The 21,971-nt window shown below is 33.1% G+C and overlaps 1 protein-coding gene and 1 long non-coding RNA gene across 4 annotated transcripts; one reads left to right on the forward strand and one right to left on the reverse strand.

Annotated features, from left to right (window-relative positions):
• Window positions 1-1,884: 1,884 nt before the first annotated feature.
• Window positions 1,885-5,287, forward strand: LOC132306184 (uncharacterized). Its single transcript, XR_009481851.1, has 5 exons — window positions 1,885-2,218; window positions 2,366-2,412; window positions 2,506-2,580; window positions 3,228-3,342; window positions 5,002-5,287. It is a non-coding gene; the product is annotated as an uncharacterized LOC132306184 (long non-coding RNA).
• Window positions 5,288-5,832: 545 nt separating this feature from the next.
• Window positions 5,833-14,847, reverse strand: LOC132306185 (uncharacterized). 3 transcript variants are annotated; one of them, XM_059803472.1, is made up of 5 exons: window positions 14,393-14,847; window positions 13,991-14,023; window positions 8,855-9,062; window positions 8,520-8,767; window positions 5,833-6,077 (listed from the first exon to the last, which is right to left on the reverse strand). In XM_059803472.1, exons 1-5 carry the CDS (start codon window positions 14,486-14,488, stop codon window positions 5,955-5,957), a joined length of 708 nt encoding a protein of 235 aa, XP_059659455.1. In that variant the 5' UTR covers window positions 14,489-14,847; the 3' UTR covers window positions 5,833-5,954. The 3 variants fall into 3 exon arrangements, with proteins under 3 accessions (XP_059659455.1, XP_059659456.1, XP_059659454.1); XM_059803473.1 differs by lacking the exon at window positions 5,833-6,077 and adding an exon at window positions 6,349-6,561; XM_059803471.1 differs by lacking the exon at window positions 5,833-6,077 and having other exon boundaries at window positions 8,146-8,767.
• Window positions 14,848-21,971: the final 7,124 nt, after the last annotated feature.

Genomic DNA, 21,971 nt, shown 5'->3' on the forward strand with positions numbered 1-21,971 from the left:
TGAATTTGTGTTCTAGAAAAACTTATTAAACGAAAACATCCGGAACTAAAAAATACATACATCCACAACATCATTCTAAAAAGAAAAAAATTGATTATCACAACAATAAAGTGCCAACAAACAAGCTATTAATCTCATGATGAAACTACAAATTCTCCAATTTTGTAAACAACTAAAAGTATGTACTAGCTGCTTTAACATCAAATGGTTCCAAACATCCTCAAAAATTAAAACATCATTTTAAACTGAATGAAATCATGAAAATGCAGGCCAAAAAATACACGTACCAAAATAGTTAGAAATCAGCTAGCTAGCCATCAAAAAGCTCCAAAATATATCTACCAAAATAATTGTCTTTATAGTTCATTCAGGTGCTTGTTGGTGGTTGCTGATACCAGCTTGGCGGCTGTTGATACCAGCTTGGTGGGGCATGCTGTTGTTGGGAATGTGATGGAGAATGTTGATATTGGTGGAACCATGGTGGTGGCGGCTGTTGGTGCTGTTGTTGTTGCTCAAGGAGTTGTTGTTGCTGCTGTTGTTGCTGCTGTTGTTGCTGCTCAAGTAGCTTCTGAATTGTATCCAACTTCTCCTCTAAACTTGTAACTTTCTCCGTAAGTTCTGCATTTTTTTCTTCAACATTTTTCACCCTTTTTCTAGAAGCCTCTTCAAAAGTTAAGGATGAACGTTGATGGCTTGGAGCTACAAAACCATTTCCGAACCCACGACGATATCCCTTTCTGATACCTAATTGGTTTTCCACTATCTCAACATCATTTACGATAAGACTGGTACCATCAGAATCGTGAGAAACTTCTGAAAACTTCTCTTTTATTGCTTCCTTAAATTAAGATTAATGTAGTGTTAAGCATCAATAAGTCAATAAAAAAGTAATATTGCAATCAATAACTGGACAACTTTTTTCATTCTAAACTAAAGAAAGGTTCTCAGTTCTATGGTCACCTTTTCTTCACTTTTCTGATTTTTTTGCATTTCTTTACTCTACTGATATTTCCTGCTTATTTTCCTCATTTGCAGTATTCTATTTTCATTTCAATACTGACACTAGGAAAAAACACAAAATAAATGTGCTGTACTGGTATGTTGTTTAGCATTATTGTCTTCAATTTCACAAATAAGAGAATAGGTACTCCATATTAGTCTATGAGAGACATTTTTGTCATTTAATTAGTTTAAGAAATAAACAAATGATGTACATTTTTTCAAATACAAGAGTGGGAATCTGACTTCATTAAAGTAGAATATATTTTATATATCCATGCGAGCAAATTAATATACTTAGTCAAGCATTAATGTATTGATTAATTTATTAATCTTGGCTCCTGATTTATTAGACGACGTGAGTTTATTGTGATCGAGATCTGATAAAAACAGTCTAACTGTAGCAACATTAATAGTGTAATTAACAAAAATGAAGCGCGCACACACACCCCAATTCATGGTTGCCAATTGCAAGAAGAACAGTTCAATGGTTTGCCAATAGAGAGGAAATGACACAACAGTCTCACAACACAAGACAGTCACTCAATGTGTAATTTTGTTTTGTGCATCCACTACAAGAAAAATAACTTTTAACCATGGTCTTTTTATCACGGTTCCGCATTAACCGTGGTAAAAAACGCTTTCTACCACGGTTCCGCAAGAACCATGGTAGAAAGACCATTTTCTACCACGGTTCTTGCGGAACCGTGATAAAAATTGTTTTTTATCACGGTTAATGCAGAACCGTGGTAAAAAGAGGCCCTTTCTAGCACGGTTAATGATAAACCGTGTTAAAAAGGGCCTCTTTCTACCACGGTTCTTCTGGAACCGTGGAAGGAGGTGAATTTTATTAGCGGGTATTATTCCCGCTGATACTTTGAATGCTTGTCCTCTCCAAAAAAAATAAAATAAAAAATATATATATTCAGTAGAGCGAGGGCGAGCGACTAGATTAGGAATGGCTATGCCACGATTCCCTTAAGCTGTATCGAACGAAAACTCAGAGACAAATCCACACACCCACACAAAAAAAGCCACATACAGTGCTAGTGGAATAAAACCCTAACCGGTGAAAATGTTTTTCCCTCTTTCCATCAAGCCTCTTTCAGTTGACCATCAGAGCAAACCCTAACCCCTAAAGAAGAAACCTTAAATCTGGAATCCTCCATTAGAGACGCGAAGGTGTGTTCGGCGATTTGCAGACGACCGCTGCTGCTAGGTTTGTTTTCAATCTATTTCTCTCTATTTATACACGTATATATGTGTGTGTGTGTGTGTTCGCAAAACTTACTCGGTCGATTAAAATGGATACATAAATTTTGATTCTTATTCTTCTCACCACTCATCTATGTGATTTTGATGTTAGAATTGGGCTAGAGGAGTTCAATTTTTGAAGAGGATGCATACGAACAGGTTAGGGATTTCAATTTTGTTGATGTATATATGAAATTAGGGTTTATCCCTTTTAGAGGCTTCTGATATTGTTATGTTAATCACCTTTTGTAGGATGCTGAACCAAAAGACCAAAAAATTGGGAAGCTTTGTGATTATGCTTTGAAAAATCCATTACGAATACCAAAGGTACGGCCTAACTTCCCTTTCACTAAGAGGCTATTGTTCTGAAAATTCAATTCATATTGTATTGTCAATTCATGGCTCTATCAGAAATCCCGACTCAAGCAAATTCAAGTTTCTGAATTCAACATTTAAATTTAAATTTGCAGTTACCATATAAAGTTTTCAGCCACTATACTGTTCTTTAGTTAACCCATCAAATTTTTTTTTTTTTTTTGAAAGATTTTTCTAGTTACGGTTTCAAATTGAAATTTATCACTTAATAGTCTAATACAATTTTCCTGGCACATTAAGAGACAAGAGAAGCCAATATCTATTTATTTATTTAAAGGCAAGCCTTGCCTTGTGCTCTTAACTTTATGCTCATAGTCGGTTAGTTTCTGGAGTTTTTTTATTTAATTCAAATTTTCCCCCTGTTGAAATCAAATATTTACTCTAAAATCTTGTAAAGATAATGTAAATATTGATTAAGAAAATGTCAAAAGCAATTGAGAATTTGAAGCAATGAAAATATCAATCTCTTGAACCCAATGACAAATTTTTGATAGTTCAAAAATTCTGTCAGACCCAAAAAAGTTACTCTAAAATTTGTAACCTTGGCAAAGTGCCTATGACTTTTTTTGAAGTGACTTCCATTGTTGGTTCTTATACAGATTACTGATTACCTAGAGCACAGATTTTATAAGGATTTGAGGAATGAGCATTTTGGCTCGTAAAAGTTGTGCTTTGCATTTATAGGAAATTCCTATCATCATGTAACAAGCAGATGTAAGTTTGAAGTTTCATTCTTTGAATTTAATTTAGTTCTAAATCCTATTACAGCACTGGTGGATTATTTTTCATCATCATCATATGTTGTGAATTCTTTTTAAGAATGCATATATCTCAATGTCACATAAAAGACTTATCATCCAAGGCAATAATAATTCTTATTTAACAGTGTCCTCAGATTTAGGTATTTGATATATTCAACCTTAGACAAGTTACTTGCTTTGACATTTACCAACTCAAGACACAAGTACCTGAGTCCCATATAATATGGCTGACAAACCATCCTAGATCATTTATTTGATTCCATTACTATTGGTAACATATCCCAAAATAGGTATAGCAAGATAAATTAGTATTTAATTAAACCAGGCGCTTCCTTTGAAAAGAAGAGAAGAAAGGTTATAAAAAAACAATAGATCTACTAAACTTTCTAAAAGAATCTGGCCAGGTTTTAGTCCTAAAAAAGTGTCAAAAAGAAAGAAAATTTGAATTAGATAAGGTCATTTTCTTTGTTGAATAAAGCCCTCTTATTCAACAATTGAAAGAAAAACTGTTTTCTTTTCCTTTTTGTTTATTTATTATTTCCTTCCCCAATTGAGGTTCCTTTTATGTTTTAACTAATGATTTTTTTGTATATATATATATAATTTTTAGAAAACATACATAATTCATTGGTTTAACTAGCTGGTCCAAATAATATGTAATAATGCAGAATAATTTTTGAGCCTTTTTAATGTATGGAATTTTATTTGTTGCCAAGGTGGTAAGATGGAAATGATGGTCCATTGTATACCCCTAATTAGACCTGCATAGCATCGAAATATATGCCCAGGGAACTCTATTTATGATATGGTTGGCTCCAAGGTCTTTCGATTATAGTTAAGTTCATAATGATCTGGTTATGCTTTTGACATTGCTGGATACTGCATAGTATTTGTGTTCATTCGATTGATGTCTTTAACATTTGCAGTTTTGTTATCTTATTGGTTTGGTTTTTTTTATTATGAATCAGGGGTGGACCCATCAACTTTTGTTTGGGGGGCCAAACTAGTTCTATCTACTTTAAAATTTAAAAGTTAGTTGTGAAAGTTTTTTTTATTAGTAATATATCTCTTGATGTCTGTATATTAACATGTGTATTAATATATTATAATGGGCTTTATTTTTCTATTAAGATTTGGGCTTATTCTTCCCAGTATTACGTGGATCACACACACACACACAAACATCTATTCTTCTTTCCTCTCAATTTTTTAGAATCTAAGCAAATCTTATAATGCATAATTTTTTTGCCCATTCCACAAAAGAATAACAGGACATGTAAGATATGTATGATAAAAACAACAAATAGTTCATTGTTATTTACCTTAGGTAGAAGGTTTGTTCATAATTTTTTTACCCATTCCATAAAAGAATAATGAGTTTATGCTCGTGATAAAAACAACGAATAGTTCATTGTTAGATCTTATGTATTGTCTAGCATAAGGGTAATTTTTTTCCCCTGGCTTCTAAGATAAATACATTGGTTATTTACCTTGGGTAGAGGGTTTGTTCAACTGGCATTTAGTTAGCAACTGCAATATTGGTTTTTTACCATGTTAATTAAGGGAGCTCTTTTGCTTCAATGATCACAATCTTAATTTTAATCCATTTCAGGGTTAGCAGTGATGCTGGTAATGCTAGTGACCACATGCCTAACTTCCTTAGTGATCATCCTTTGTTGGCACAGTGAATGAAGATGGTTGGGCAAGCTTGGCGATGCTACTTCTTTTTGCAATCTTTTGTTAGTACTTGGTTTTCTTTTTTTTAACAATGATGGAGACTTTGTACTCTAAATTATTCAATGAATGTTTTGGATTAATTTTTGGTGATTGTTCTTTTTTTCACAATGATGGAAACTTTTTACTTCAAATTATTTAATGAATGTTTGGGATTAATTTTAGGTGATTGTTGTATATATATATGCCGTTGGTTGCAATTTGGTTGTGTATGTGGAGTAGGATATGAGTGATATATGTTGTTGGACGACAGGTTACCCATTTAATATATATATATACATACACACTTTATGGCATGGGCTTAATGTGAGGTAGAAACTATCACATTATTTCTACCATGGGAAGAAAAAAAAGAGGCTTCATAAGGGTTAAACTATTATTTTTTAAAAAAATTATATAACACTTTCTACCACGGTTACGGACCGTGGTAGAAAGAAAGACTTTCTATCACGGTGGAGAACCGTGGTAGAAAATAGACATTATTATGTCAAGTTTTTCTATTCAGCCGTCTCACCATCTTCTTAGGCAATGGTCTAGCTTTTGAGCGATATGAACTCAAACCCATCTGATTAATTACCACTCTTAACGCCCCAATTCATATACATTGTACTGAAATCACTTTACACACGGATTCTTTTAATTTGTAAAGTTTTTAATTTAGATATAACCTTTCTGCATATAAGTATATATACTGTAACTAATTGACTACACATACACACACACGCAATCTTATTATCAAACAATATGGCAATAATAACACATTAAGAAAAATAAAAAGAAAGTAAAATGGGGGAAAAAACTTATGTAGTTTTGTTTGGCTATCTCGCTTACCTATCTAGTTTCTTCCCTAAAATGTGTGTCCTTGTACATGCGAATAGCGGGACCTTCCTCAGGACTTTCAACTTCCTCATCTTCTTCGTTTTGCCTTTCTTGCTTTTCTTGACTTTCTTTCAGCTGCAACACAAAATATGATTTAGATGGTTGGAAATTTTATAATTATTATTATAAATATTACGTACATAAACATTATAGCATCTGGCGAAAGACATCGATCCAGAAACATGAGGAATCTTATTCTTCGAACGGTTGCCTTTATTTCTGTCACTTATTTTCTACATAGCAATTCAAACAATAATACAAGTTAAGAAACATAAATAGCTAGTCAATCAATGCATCATAATCAATGATTTCAAGTAATTTAAAGCAAGTGGTTAAAAATCCGAACTTGAAATTCTGGTGACGTCCACCAATCGCACATTTTTCCCCAAACATCAATATCAATAATACCATAAGGATGCAAGCATGCATTCTCAATTGGAAGATGCTTGTCAAAATGATTCTTCAATTTATATCTATATTTCCTCAAGCGTTAGGACATTTCCTTAGTTACTCGCTTGAAATCAGTTTCATTGTCATGTGCATCCACTCCAAAGGTCACCTTTATAATAGACATTTAATTTAAGTTAAAAAGAGCACAATAATTCACAAAACAAATAGCATTGAAAATATGAAAAATAACTAACAAGTCAACAAAACAAGTATTTTAAGAGAGTGGCATCTCACTCTCTTAAACTAGAGTTCTTCCCTGGACCCCTCATATATGTGATTGATATCTTTATTTTACAGTAAAGAACCCTTATAATACATTGAAAAAATGTTTATAGCATCACACATTAGAATTGAAATTATAGATCGAATTGACACATTAGAATTGAAATTAAAGAAAAATTAGTTCCTCACCAAGATTATTTTCCCCAATTGAAATGGGTAGAAATTAAATTTTGGGGGGAAACTAAACTATAAAATAATAAAATAAAACTCAGATTTCGAACTTCCTATCAATTAAAGAAATTTATCTCTGTAAACATACTCTCAACAAATCCTCGTTATTCCTCTCTACACGATCCCAAACAATTCAATATGCCTTCCCTGCATTCATCTCTGGTATACTCATTTGTGCTATATTGCAGAAAACTTTTTATCATCCTTTGTCTTCAAGATATAATGATTAATGTTACTAATTGCACATGAAACATTTAAACAACTAAATAAGTGAAAATTATGGCAGCAATACTGAAATTGCAAATCTTTCATGGACTTCACCTTTTGTTTCTGTGGAGTATAAAGAATAAAGCTAATAAATGTGCTCAATGAAACAAAACATTAATCAATCCTAGGATTTTTTTTTTTCACCACCGAATTCAACCCGGACTTGTTCTTCTATATGCAGCCAGACCAATGTAATCAGAGAATGTTTTGCACAGGTTTATTTTACATGGTTGTCTTTTCCTTTGCTTGCCCATCACAATGCTTGATTCCATCCAGATTGATTCTGAAACTAAATCTTGATGAGTTTCTGCATGTACTAATGCCTTAATAACAATCAATGTAGCTGAACTTTTGTCCAAATGTTATGATGTTCTATAAGAACTGCATAAAACTTAAGGTAATTATTGGAACATATGGTGGTTTAATGATTGCAAGTGATTAAATTGTGTTTGATTGATGTTCTTTAATTTGATCCAATTCTTGTATCATTTTTTTTCCAGCTCCACTACTAATGGAAAGCCTTTGAAGAGACTTGGAGTGTAGACATTATGGAATTTTATGTTGAGCTATGACTTTTGTACTTGTTAGAGGAATATAACAATTATAATTATACATTTCTGTTAATTTTATGGTTACAAATCCGAAAGATGATGAAAAGATAATGAAAAGAACAAAAATACATATATCTTTTTGTGTATAATTTTAAAACCAACAGGATGGGATCAAGGTCAGACGGGTACTGATTCTTGGTCCAAACCCACACCTAACCGAATTAGAAGACACCCAAATCAGTCCCATTAGGTGAAGGTCAAATTGACATCCCTAATGAATAGTGAGTAGGTTAGCTTGAATAGATGTAAACATGGGAAAAGCATAGACCACAATTAGTGTTACTCTGTTACTAGTTGTTAATTAGCACAAAAGATCAACTTATTCAGCAACCTTAGAAGTAGCAAAATGGGCGTTCATTGAACTTTAAGGGCAACACAACTGAACCCAATTAACTATTTGGTCTACTCTAATCAAGTTTTTAGTTCTTGAAAAATACTATATAAAACAAAAAGTACATGTCTTGATAAATTCATTCCAAATTAGATTTTCTCTTCAATTAAACAGAGGGTGAATATGCAATTTAGGAAATTCCAATTCCAGATTTATATTTAAAAGAAGAAAAAAAAAAAAAAAAAAACTCCTAAAATCAAATACCCATTAATTCCACTTTATGACATGTAATGGAGATTTTCTCCTCCTGTAATTGTTCCTCTTTTGAATATTTATAAAAAACAAATACCCATTCAAGAAAAAAAAAAAAAAAAAAAAGATATAAAATATAAAAGAACTCATTACCTTAAAATGGTCATAGCAGACCTGTCTCTCATAATCTGGAATTTCCCTCCACGTTTTATATTTCAATAATGCTTCTTTATCTCTCGCATGGATGCCAACCTCAGCCGTCCATAAATTGTGATTTTTGCCAACGGGTTTAATATAACCCGTCCCAAACTCTACCGGAATTGGAACATCCTTTCCATAGAGGTCCTGAGCTTTGTGTAGGGCTATATTCTTTGCTTTTCCACGCCCTTTTCGTACTGGGCCTGAAAAAAAAAAATTATCAACTTAATTAAAACATAGTCATTCTACAAAAATGTTGTAGTTAATTTATGATGAAGCATAATTATCACCTCCACTTGGTTGTGGCCTCGTCTGCGAAGTATTACCATCACCTTCCATAATAGGCTGTTGACTTATTGAATTACTACCATCAGCTTCTCCACTCGGTTGCGTGGCAGCTGAACTTGTAGATGGTGTCTCAGTTCGAGTTTGAGTCACGCTGGACCTTAATATTCTATGCATTGGTGCCTCAGAAGTATCCATAATTCTGTTTACAAGCTGATATGAAGAATCAAGTAATATTAAATCAAAATAAACAAGCATATGCATAATACATTCTGAGTAATTATTTGATATTGGCTACTTCAGAACATAAATAGAAAATAAATCAAGTGATCTAAGATTAGTTTAAATAAATCAGAAAAATAATGAAGCACACAACCAAACTAAAAGATAAATATATTAAAAAAGAGAAGGAACTCAATTCTAGATAAAGTTCACATAATGTATTAATCATAATTCCAAAAAAATACAGCACATGCGTAACAATACAAAGCTTCATATGTCATCCAAATCAGTATCATCTTCGGACAACAGTTCTGGTTCCTCATCTGAACTATATTGAATGTCATCTCCATCATCATCCTCGTCAACCCAAAAGTCGTCATTATTTGCTGCTTCACCATTACATTTTTCAATCACTTCAGCATTAAGGGTTTCACCCTCTAAATCATCCCTGTTCAAAGAGAATGGATCCATGTCCAAGTCCACTTCAACAATCCTATCCACAATGCTTGGTTCATTCTCTTGGTACGCTGCAGTGTTAAGCATTTCATCCTCTATTACTGCTTCACCCTCTTTTTCAGGTACATCAAATGAGCTTCTATTTGTTATATCTTGAACTACTTCCCATGTCCCTTGAAATTTGTTGTCTTTGACGTAAAAGCATTGTTTTGCTTGATTTGCTAACACAAATGGCTCATTTTTGTAAGCTCTACTGGCTACATTTACGCTTTTAAAATAGGTATCCTTATGTATACCAATCCTAACATCAAACCAATCACATTTGAAAGGAAGATTTGTCTACCCAGTGGATATCGTAACTCAATGATACCTGTTAATTTACCATAGTAATCTTCACATTCTCCTTCCAATAACACACCATAATTCTGCGTTCGTCGGTTTTGTTCCCTTTCCTTAGTATGGAATCTAATCCCATCTACAATACAAGCAGAATATTGACTTACTAGAGATCCAGGTCCACACGCTAGCGAATACAGATCATCACAAGTTGTTTCCTTTTGATGATGACGCATTTTCAAGATCTATTAAAAAATTTGTAGTGTTAAATAAATGATGACACATCATTTTCATTAAATAAAAGAATTTGATTAATTAAGTCCAATTTATACATGATGAACTTACTTGTGTTTCGAACCATCTAGAAAATTCTTTTGCATGTCTATGAGGAACATTTCGCGGATCTTGTCTCTCAAGTTCCACCTTGTGTTTTCTAAACAATTAGATGGTGTTAAGATAAATTTGTGTACATGTATTAAAAAGACTATATATTCACATAGGCTGACATGATATGACATGTAATAAGTTACTTACTCTTCGTATGACTCAACTACTCCAGAATTTTGTAACACGTACAATCGAGCCATTTCCATGTCCTCACGAGACAATATCTCCAAACTTTGCGCCCCTAGAGGTCGAACTACTTGCTTTAGATCTGAAATAGTGGTCCAATTATTGTTGCAATCCCCCTCATTATTTCTTTCTTCTCGATTGAACCGTGTCTCAATCCCTCCGAGAAATTTTGAACAAAATGTCAAGCATTCATTATCTAAGTAAGCTTCAGCAATGGACCCTTCAGGACGTGCTTTGTTACGCACGTACAGTTTGAGGGTATGCAAAAATCTACATAACCATTAAAACTATTACAAATATTAAATCTAACAGACCATTAGAACTTGTCATAAAAAAAAAAAATTTGTGTATTAAAAAAAGTACAGTACCTTTCAATGGGGTACATCCACCGATATTGTGCGGGGCCAGCAATAATGGCTTCACGCGGCAAATGCAGAGCCAAGTGCACCATAATGTCAAAAAATGACGGAGGAAATATTATCTCCAACTTGCATAGTATAATAGCAATGTCCCTTTCCATTGCCTCTAAGACATCCACTTTAACAGTTCGACAACACAATTCCTTGAAGAATAAACCAAGCTCTGCTATTGCGTTACAAATATCCGAATCTAAGAATCCTCGTATAGCTATGGGGAGGAGGCGCTGTAAGAGAACGTGTGAATCATGACTTTTCAATCCAGATATCTTACAATTATTAACATTCACACACCGACTTATGTTCGAGGCATAGCCATCTGGGAACTTAACTGATTTTAGCCATTCATAGAATTGCTTTTTATCATTCTTTGACAATGTGTAGCGCGCTCGTGGCATCTCAAATTTTTCACCATTACACTTAAGGTGTAGTTCTTTTCTAATCTTCATTGCTTCTAAATCCAACCGACTTTTGAATGTATCCTTCGTTTTACCTTCAATGTCCAATAATGTCCCTAACACATTATCGCATATGTTTTTCTCTATATGCATAATGTCTAGGTTGTGCCGCAACAAAAGGGTCTGCCAATAAGGTAGTTCAAAGAAAATACTCTTCTTTGTCCAGTTAAGTTCAAAATTTTCACGAGTTCGCTTTTTGTTATTTGGTCCCTTTCCGAAACTAACCTCGGGTATGCAGTTAAGTTGTTCCAGAATATCATCACCTGTCAACTGCTTTGGTGGCCCTTTATCTTGCTTCTTACCATTAAACTGCTTGTATCGCTTCCTAAAAACATGATCTAGTGACAAAAACATACGACTTCCCAAATAACATAACTTCCATTCGTGTTTCAAATAACAAGAACATGTTTCTTCGTTACAATTTGGACATGCTAGATAACCCTTCATCATACATCCAGAAACCATCGCATAGGCGGGAAAGTCAGTAATGGTCCAAATCATTGCCGCATGCATTTTAAAGTTACATTTACTGTAGGCATCATACGTCGTCACACCATCCCTCCACAATTCTTTTAACTCTTCAACTAAAGGTCGCAGGTACACATCAATATCATTACCAGGCGAGGTTGGACCAGGAATAAGCAATGACATGAACACATACGATTCTTTCATACATATCCAAGGTGGCAAATTATAAGGCACAATCATCACAGGCCACATACTGTAAGAATTGCTCATGTTACCAAATGGATTGAATCCATCAGTTGCTAATCCAACACGAACATTACGAGGATCAGCAGCAAACTAACTATGCTTATTATCAAAATCCTCCCAAGCTTTTGAATCAGCCGGATGTCTTAACTCATTTGTCTCCTTCACACGTTTCTCCTTATGCCACCGCATATCTAAGGCTGTATCCTTCGACATAAACAACCGTTGAAGTCTTGATTTCAAAGGGAAGTATCAAAAAAAATTTTGAGGGATTTTCTTACCCTTACCTTTGTGAGGTTTATACCTCGACTCACCACATTGTGGACAATTTTCCTTACCTGCATTCTCTTTCCAGAATAGAACACAATCATGTTTACATGCATGGATACACTCATATCCGAGTCCCAAATCTCGCAACAAGCTTTTAGTCTCATAGTGAGACTTTGGTAACACATTGTTGTCAGGAAGCATCTCCTTAAATACCATAAGCATCATGCCAAATGATTTATTGCTCATTCGAGTCATAACCTTCACATGGAATAACTTTAATATCACTGACAACTTCGAGAATTTTTGACAACCTGGCCACACAATTCACACTGTGCATCATTTAACAATCTAGCAAAATTTCCTCCTCCCACATCAACTTCAGGCGAATCTTCTTGTTGTTGTGCATTATTGAAGTTTCCCATTTGTACGTTATCCAACAACTCAAATACATTATCTACATTTCCATCTTCATCATGGGCACTTTCCCCACTAACATTAGCATCAATATTAACATTATTGTTGGCTTGAGGAACCTCCCTGTGATATATCCAATTGGTATACCCCTTGTCCATCCCATTACTCAAGAGATATTACTTAACTTGTTTAATTTCAAGATATTCCTTGTTTTTGCAACGACGACATGGACATCGGGTAATACCGCCTATCTGTAAATGACGACTAGCCACCTTAATGAAGTTTTCTATGCCATCAAAATAGGTTCGACTACCCCTGGTGTGATGATGAATCCAAGACTTATCCATCTAACTGGCATTTTACATAAAATAAAAAATAAAAAAGTTAGAATATCAATTATAAACAAGTCATTTGACCTTAGAAAGAAAAAGAAAAAACATACAGATGGCCAGAAAAGAAAAAAAAAAAAAAAAAGCATACAGATGGCGAATATTGAAAAAGAAGCCAATCACAAAAAGTTATATTTCAATATTCATAGTTACAATCACTTTGGCGCGACAAATATTCCACCATCATTTTAAAATCACGTCAATCACAAAAAGTTATATTTCACACACAAGAAAACACTTTTACCCTGCAAAATCTCCAAATCTCTATTACCCAAGAAGGAAAATAATAGGACCTACTTTCTACTGAAAAAATGACTAAGATTAACCTGTTGATATAAGATTAGTTTAGGTCTCCCTTGCTCAGATGATATAAAAGGGTAGCAATATAACCTAAAAAAATGAAATTATTTAAAGAAACTGAAAATATTCTGCGAAGGAAAGAGGGAAAAAAAGAAAAGAAAAGAGAAAAGGCTTAGAAAACAGTCCATGGGTAGGTTTGACCACAATGATTGGATAATGATTCATGGTAGGTTAAATAGCCAGTATTTTACAAATTATGTCAGGCATGAAAGAGTTCAAGCACTAAGAAATCTGATTGCACAACAGACATTATCAATGCAATTTTTTATAACCCCCGCATGAGAAAATTCGATATTATGTCTAAATATATCAAATAGTATACCAATCGAGTGGCATTCTAATGAAAAATCAACAGCAATGGTGAGGCAAATAATAATTATAAAAAAAAAAAAAAAACCAATATAGTTGGCAGAAGGAAACAGGAAGGAAAAAGTTTTAGAAGAAGATCTAAGCACTAAGCAGGGGATTATAGTATAATAGTATACTAACAAGTTCTTATAATAAACTTGAACATATAATGATTTAAATGGACCAACCTCAAGAATCTGCTGCCACTTTTTTCCTGATAACTGCATTAAAAGAATAAGAGAAATTTTTTTCAAAAAATGATCATCATCTTATCCCCATCTATGAATATTTTCCCTAAAAGATATGCAGAAGGTAAGAATAAAAATATATTGACGATATTTGCGTGTTCACTCATGTGAATGTGTGTAAGTGCAAGAATGCGTAATTGTGTCTGTTAGAAAGAGATACATAATAACCATCACCAACCCCACGAGAGGTAATAATTGTAATCAATCATAAGTCATAACACAACAAAACAGAACAAGCAACTCATAAAACATGAAAAGCATCTGGGACCTTTATGGTAAAATTAAAATTAACGTACACAGACAACAGAGGAGGTGGTAATACAAACATAAGTTTCCACTAACCTTGTGCAAAACAATGTCAAAACGACCTTGATCTGAGAGAGGTCTATTTTGGTCAATAGCAACAAATAAAATTCCCTTGTTCCTGCATGGAACCATTTATGCAATTAGCTTCTTATTGACGATTGAAAACAAAGAGAAATATAGTGAACATGCTAAAGATGGATTGAATTATACAGGCACCGTTATCTTAATGTATACAATGAAAATCTTTAAAAAATATATATAAATAAAAAATAAATAAAAAATAATAATAAAAAAAACCCAAAATCGTAGAATAAAACAAGAATCAATAGCACAGGACAACAGCATCCGAGGAAATTATACTATTTCAACTTTTTTTACAATCATTAGCGCCTACCATATTATATGATGATAGTTTCATTTTAAATAATCAAGATGTCAACCCCATTGACAACAGCAAATTAGTAAATAGACAAAATACAAGACAATTCAAATTCCACAGACATCGAAACATGCCAAAAGCTTCTCCTTTCACAGTGAACTAGTAAAGAGGTATCAGTTTTATGACCCATAAAACAACAGAATAAAAACTCAATCAACTAGCCCATACAAACTGAAATTCAATCATTCCAATGAACATCTCAAAGCTATTGGAATGGGACAAACATGTATTCCAATATAGTGATTAACAAACAAACATTGAGAGGTTGCCAGGATAGGGAATGTTTACATTTTGACAAGATAACTCTTAGTGAGAATTAAATATGAGAAACAAACTAGACAAATGAATCAGACTTGCCTAAAGCGACAATTTTGTACACAGAAAATATAACTACTAAGTACAAGTATTCAAAGAAACTGAGGAAAGAAAACAATATTTACAATCAAATTTAATCTTACCTACAAATCCCTTTGATCATAGAGATTTTTATAATAAACTCAGCAATAGATTTAAAACAAAATAAGATAACAAAATTAGAGATTATAAAAAACAACAAGAGTACTCTCACTACAACAAATAAGGTTTTCAGCTCTGGTTTCGACTGCCGCTATAATATATATAAAATGCTGGTAATTCCTTTACCAGCGGTTTGGTGTAACCGCCGGTATAGGCACTGCTGCTAGATTTCACCGGCGGCTTTTAGGAAACCGCCGAGGTTGTAATAATTACCAGCGGATGCATATAACCGCCGGTGAAAGTTTAAGTAGCGGCGGTTTTATTCGCCGGTATATTATAGTAAACTCTCATTTTAACAGTATAAACCGGCAATTTGAAGTGCCGGTGATGTTGTAATCTGGGCCATGGAGATTGGGGTTGGACAAGGACAAAACACTAAATTATTATTTTCCCATTTCCCTGTGTTTCAACCTCGGACTCACTAAGTTTAAATTACTTTGCAACAGCCTACAATTGAGAACAATATAAAAGTCACAGTTATAAAATCCTTTTTTTTTTTTTTGTTTGGTAATGGATAAATTACTAAGATCTTTCTTTTTTTGATTTATTTATTTATTTATTCCGTACCTAAATCAATAAGATAATTTTTTTTTTGACTGAGCTAAAATTAGTATGCATTTGTTTAGTTGTTATCATCTTATTAAACAATTTTATAAGTCAAGACACACCATCATCTTCTGGACACTTCCAAACCTCAATAAGAATGCCATGTAGTCTTAGAAGTGAGAACCCAACCTGATTTCACTTCTGTATTATATTTTTAATCTCACACTCCATAATCCTACAAAAAAATAAGTACCCTTGTGCACTTACTTGTGAATTATGTAGTATATATGTTTTAGACGGCCTTTTCAGATGTGGGAAGAGGGCCTTGATTACTTGCATTCTAGATACCTGAGAAAATTACAGAGAGGATCAATTCCAATTATGTTGAGACCTTCACTGGAGATGAAACCATTTCAGAATGGATGAAAACTATATTACATTACATACCAAAAAAACAAAAAATAAAAACAACTACAACAATAACTGAAAAGACATAACTTGATTTTTTTTAATTTTAATTTTTCTTTTGTTCAAACACCCATGAAAGGTGATACGAGGCTCTCCACACAACCTCCTACTCTTAAAACCTTGTATCTACTTGCATCTCAAATTCCTGGAAGTATTAAATCCCAACTGGTCCTCTCTTTTATGTTCCATAAAACAATCTTGCCAAAATCTTTGGCAAACAATAGTTCATCATGAGAAAAAAATGAAAGCAAAATGCAAAACTGTAAAGGAATGGTTGGTGGCTTACCCATCAATGAGGCAATTAAGCATAAGTGGATATAGATCATAATCTTGAACTAGCTACACCACAACATCAATATCATTCTCCAAGAGGCAAGAAACCTGCAGAAGTAATTATAATGTCAAAATCAGTTCAAGTAACTTCTGGTGCATTCATAAATTAAAAAGAAAAAAACTAACTTTGCTGGTGTTTAACTATCAATTACACAACTTCCAAAAGTATGGCAAATCAACAAGCAGTTAAAAACACTAAACACCATATTCCTGCATTTATTTTCCAACAAATAACCCGAGCAGTATTCATTTGTACTGAAAACAACACTAAGCCAATTCAAGATCAATATGCCGATTTTGAACTACAAAGAAGTTTGTAGAGAGATGGATCACACCCTTTTTAGTTGGTTACAGCGCTCTTTTTTGCTGGTATTCCGAGCAATTCATAAGTATGCTTTTTGCTAACATAGGGATTCCTCCAACCCTTCCGGAAAAACAAAAAAGGCACATAAAATAAAAAATAAAAATTGGAACCAGCAGAAAATCAATAATTCATCGCTCCTCGGCAAAATCAAATCCACTGTAATAAAAGATGGAGTTTCAATAACAACTTTTTTCCAAGATTGGGTCACGCCATATCCCTCCATCACCATTAATGTTACGACGACTCAGCACACAAAGGCATCCTCTAAACTCCCTAATTCTATTGGAAACCTGTAATGTAATATGTGATTTCAACTAGATTATTTTTTTTGAACAAATGTTCATCAACTGTCAATTAAATTACATGGTGTAAGTTCACATGGATAATTAAAACCTTGGGATTTCATTCTAAACTCAAAATAGCCTACAGGTTAATATAATTTCTCAGAAAAGATGGAAGACCATGTAATTATGGTAATCATTATACTTTGAAAACATATATTTTCTTATAACAGTACCATGTACCCACACTACGATTATTATTTTGGTTATGAGAGAGAAGCTTTGTCTGATTTTGTGCGAATTTTCATCATAAGAACAAGAAGGAAAATTAGGGTTTAAAGTACTTACAACTTACAAGAGCCCAACCCTTCAATCACCACTGTCCAAACCTCCGATGCACCACCAATCGACCACCAACGCACCACTCGCACCATCAATCGACCACAGCTGTCGTGCTCTTCCCTAAGCCACACCTCGCACACCACCAAGACCTGATGTCGTGGGTAAGAAAGATGAAAGGAATCATGATATGAAATATAACCTAAACCCAAAACCTGCTATATTAGGGAAAAATAATAATAAATAAAATAATAACAATTAAAAGAAGGATGCTTATTGGTTCAGATGCTTATTGAGAAATTCCAAGGATATACCTATCTGAGATATTTAGAACCAAGATCGAAACAAAAGAAGGAAAAAAGAATTAAACCACCATGCAAACATCTTAGACATCAATTTGCCAACAATCATTCCAACTTCGGAATACAAATTCAATCAATATTCGATTCACAGCTAAAGACCATCACCAAGAAGATTAGCACATCTAACACTTACAACACCGGAATCCATAAGAAGAATATTCAAAAATGACAAAGAAGGGTTTGTGAGAAGATAATGGACCTGTTGATGGACGGACTTTGCTGCCTCTCAATTGAATTGAATTAGAGCGATTAGGGAAGACCAAACCAGTTTGAGTGAGAGGACAGAAGGAGAAAATCGACCTAGGGCATAAGAAATTTAGCAGAGTGATCCCTCATGGATTACATATATAGATCTATACTTAATTGAAAAGAAAGAAATCGGCTAGGGAAGAACAAACCAATTTGAGAGAGAGGACGGAAGGAGAAATCGAGATAGGGCTGGCAAGAAACAATCTTCAGACACACATCGAATAAGAAATATATATATAGATATATACTTAACTTGACAAAAACGACGTCGTTTTAATATATGTACAGTTAATTAAGGACGGTAACTTATCGTCCCAAAAGCGTATTTGATAATTTTTTATTAAAACAATATAATTTCACTTAAATATCCTTTTGGGACGGTAACATTACCGTCCCAAAAGGCTATTTTGATAATTTTTTATTAAAAAAAGTTATAATTTCACCAAAATTGGAGCTAAGTTTTGCCGCCAGCAGATTGGAGGGGGTGCTAATTTTTTTTTGGTCTTTTAGGGACAGGAAGGAATATAGTGTCACCAAAAAGGGTGTCTTTAGGGACAGTTTTCCTACTATCCCTAAAGGACTGTCACCAATAACCCAAATTCTTGTAGTGTGTATATATATATATATATATATATATATATATATATATATATATATATAAAATTATAGAATTTTTGTTATATATATGAACTTGCGAAAATAATTATATATATAATTATAGAATTTTTGTTATATATATACATATTATTTTAAAATATGTATTCATTGATTCGTGTTAACCATGTGGAGGTGTTGGTTACTGGGTACATAATGGTATATGTAATACATATGTTTACTAAACAATGATTTAACTGGACATAGATGGGTCAGATTGCATGTTAATTTGTTAGTGAATGACGTGGGTTTAAACTGGACATTTGAAACGGATTGGTTCTGTGTGCAATATAAAATAATTTTCTTTTTATTTAATTATTACTGTTTTAATTGATTTTAAACTAAAGAAAATTAGGAAAAATAGTATTGTTATCCCAATAACTTAGGAAATTTCTAGAATATTAGTTCTAAGTGCACTGAACTTAGTTGTGCTGAAATACAGATTGTAAAATGACTGTTTGATGGTTTTACGAAATTAAGACCTGAAAAAGTATTATTTTTCAGCACTAAAAGGGAGAGTACGGAAAAACTATTAGGAGTTAGATTCTGAAATTTTGCAGGGTCTTATATTTAATGTTAGGCTTTATCTAGAAATTTTGTACTCTCACTAGTTGGGTCTTTAGAGTTCTGTTTTTAAATTAAAAGTGTATTTGTGTGTATTAATTATTAATTTAATTATTAATTAATAATATATTTCATAATTCACTATAATTAGCAATTAATGGATGAGTTCAGATTAGTCGGAGGGGTAGTCAGGGACTGACCCTATGATGACTTTTGGGTATGGTCAGGGACCTGCCTAATTGGGAGTGCACTATCCTATTATTATGGCCATGGGTCTAATGAGCCCTTATTGTGTGAACGTGATCAGGGATCATCTGGGGAGTAGACGTACAATCCAGCCACACGTGTGTTTTCGGTAGTCAGGAATTATACGATTCACACCACTTTATTGGATGTGAGCCCGGGGTTCATGTGAAATATGCGGATTTATTAAAAATAAATAATGGTTATTTATTGAGTTTATAATTAACTGGGTTATGCATAATTAATTAATGCATTTATTGAGTCGCTTATATATATGGGAATACAAAGTAAGTTTAACTTGTTGAACAATGATTGTGTTTAGCATTTCTTGCTGAGCTTGTGAGCTCACCCCATTATCACATTTCAGGTGCTCGTAGAGTAGCAACGTGATGGAGATGCATGCCAAAGTCGGATTTTAGCTCGGTTTTCCTTTATTATGATTATTGTAATAAAGTTAATGTTTTATGAAACTTTATCGAGTTGTTTCAGTAGTAATAGATGTTTTGTTGTGTTAGAGGGACTTTCACCTCTATTTATGGATTTAATTTATGTTTGTCAGACACTCATGTTAATAAATTGGATGATGGGATTCATTATAGTTATATTTTGTGATGGATGTATGTGGAGAATTGGTGGAAGTTATACATCAGATTTTACATACAAGACAAAGAGTCTGTGTGTTAAAATTTGGGGTGTGACAGGAAAGGTTGAGAATTAATATCCCATTTGAGACGGGCGTGTGTCAAGAATGAAAAAAATTAAATTATTAAAACATTGAGGTTAAGATTAAAAGTATGAATTTTGATTTTTTTCCTATGCATAATAGGTCCTGTACACAAAAAGTGAAAATCACTCCACTAGGAACAGACATGGTACAGCCCACCCATGCAGGGTGTTTTCCACCGTTTCTTTCTGAACCAGATCATCCATTGTACCCATGAGGATTTAAGCTCTTAAGAGTTTAAAACCTTCATATACCATATGAACCGTAACTTTTATTATGTTATGTTCGGTTGAAACGAAGGAATAGGTGTGGAGAGAGATAAGAAAAAAAGGATAGACTTCATTCTTCTAGTAAAAATGATATAATGAAAAAACAAAAAAGAAAAATGAAAAATGAATTCTTATCCTTTCTAAATTTTTATCCCCCTAAATATGGGCTGAAGAAAGAATGGAACACAAATGGGACTATTATGAATGGTTTAATTACTACTGTCCAAAATTATATGAATTTTTACTATGGATTACAATATTTTAGATTGTGATAGTTATAATGATAAAAATAATATAAAATTATAAATTTCATTCTCTCCTAACCAACAACAGTAAATTATAAGCTTTATTCTATGCTTTTTTTATCCAACCTAACAACAAAAAGGAAAAATATTCTATGTGAATAAATGAGGAAATTTTATTTTAATTGATCTAATTTTCGTTTAGATAGAATCTGCATTTTTTTAATTCAAGTTAAATCATGAAACTCGAAAGGATATTAAATTAAAGGCTTGTTTGCGAACTGTTTTTGGTTCGTGCTTTTGTTTTGATCCGAAATATAAACAACTCTTCTGCTTTGTAGTGCCACTCAAAACTATGCAAAAGAATGTTTGGTAACGTTATATTTGTTGTAAAATTTTTGAAAACAAAAATATAAAAACATATTAATTTGCTAAAAAAAAAAATTTGTAAGTTTAAAAAATAAAATGGCCAGTTAAAAAGGTAATTTAATAGTTTTTTTTTTTTCTTTTTTTTTTTTTCTTTGGTAGTGTTCATTGATATAGTGTTTTTCCTATAGTGCAGAAGTAAACAAAAATATCAATTTAATACTTTCAATTTTGATCAATTTTTTAAAATCGTTTCAATACAATTCAAATTGTAACAAACATTAGCAAACAAGCTCCGTATTTGAATAAGGACAGTGATATAATGGTCAACAAATTTTTACCGACTCCATACCGACTAACTTACGTGGCACGAGACCTTCAATCTCTCACACACTCTCTCTCTATCTGTCTGTCTATCTATCTATCTCCTTTGTTACTCAACCTTATAGCACAAATTTGAAGCCATGAATCTCTCAAAATCTCTCACCCCTCTGTTCTCTCCCATTCCCTTACACGCCATTCCCAAATTTTTTTTTTCTCATAGATTTGGAGCCTCAACTCTTCTGTTGTTGCAATGTTCTCTCTAGTTCACTCTCACACTCCGTCCCTAATTTGTTTTGCATAAATTTGTAGTCCTAATCTCCCACTTCATTCCT

Source organism: Cornus florida, unplaced genomic scaffold (assembly GCF_030987335.1).
Source record: "Cornus florida cultivar Cherokee Brave unplaced genomic scaffold, ASM3098733v1 CherokeeBrave_3.0.0_Hap2_Chr05, whole genome shotgun sequence".
In the NCBI taxonomy this organism is placed as follows: Eukaryota; Viridiplantae; Streptophyta; class Magnoliopsida; order Cornales; family Cornaceae; genus Cornus; species Cornus florida.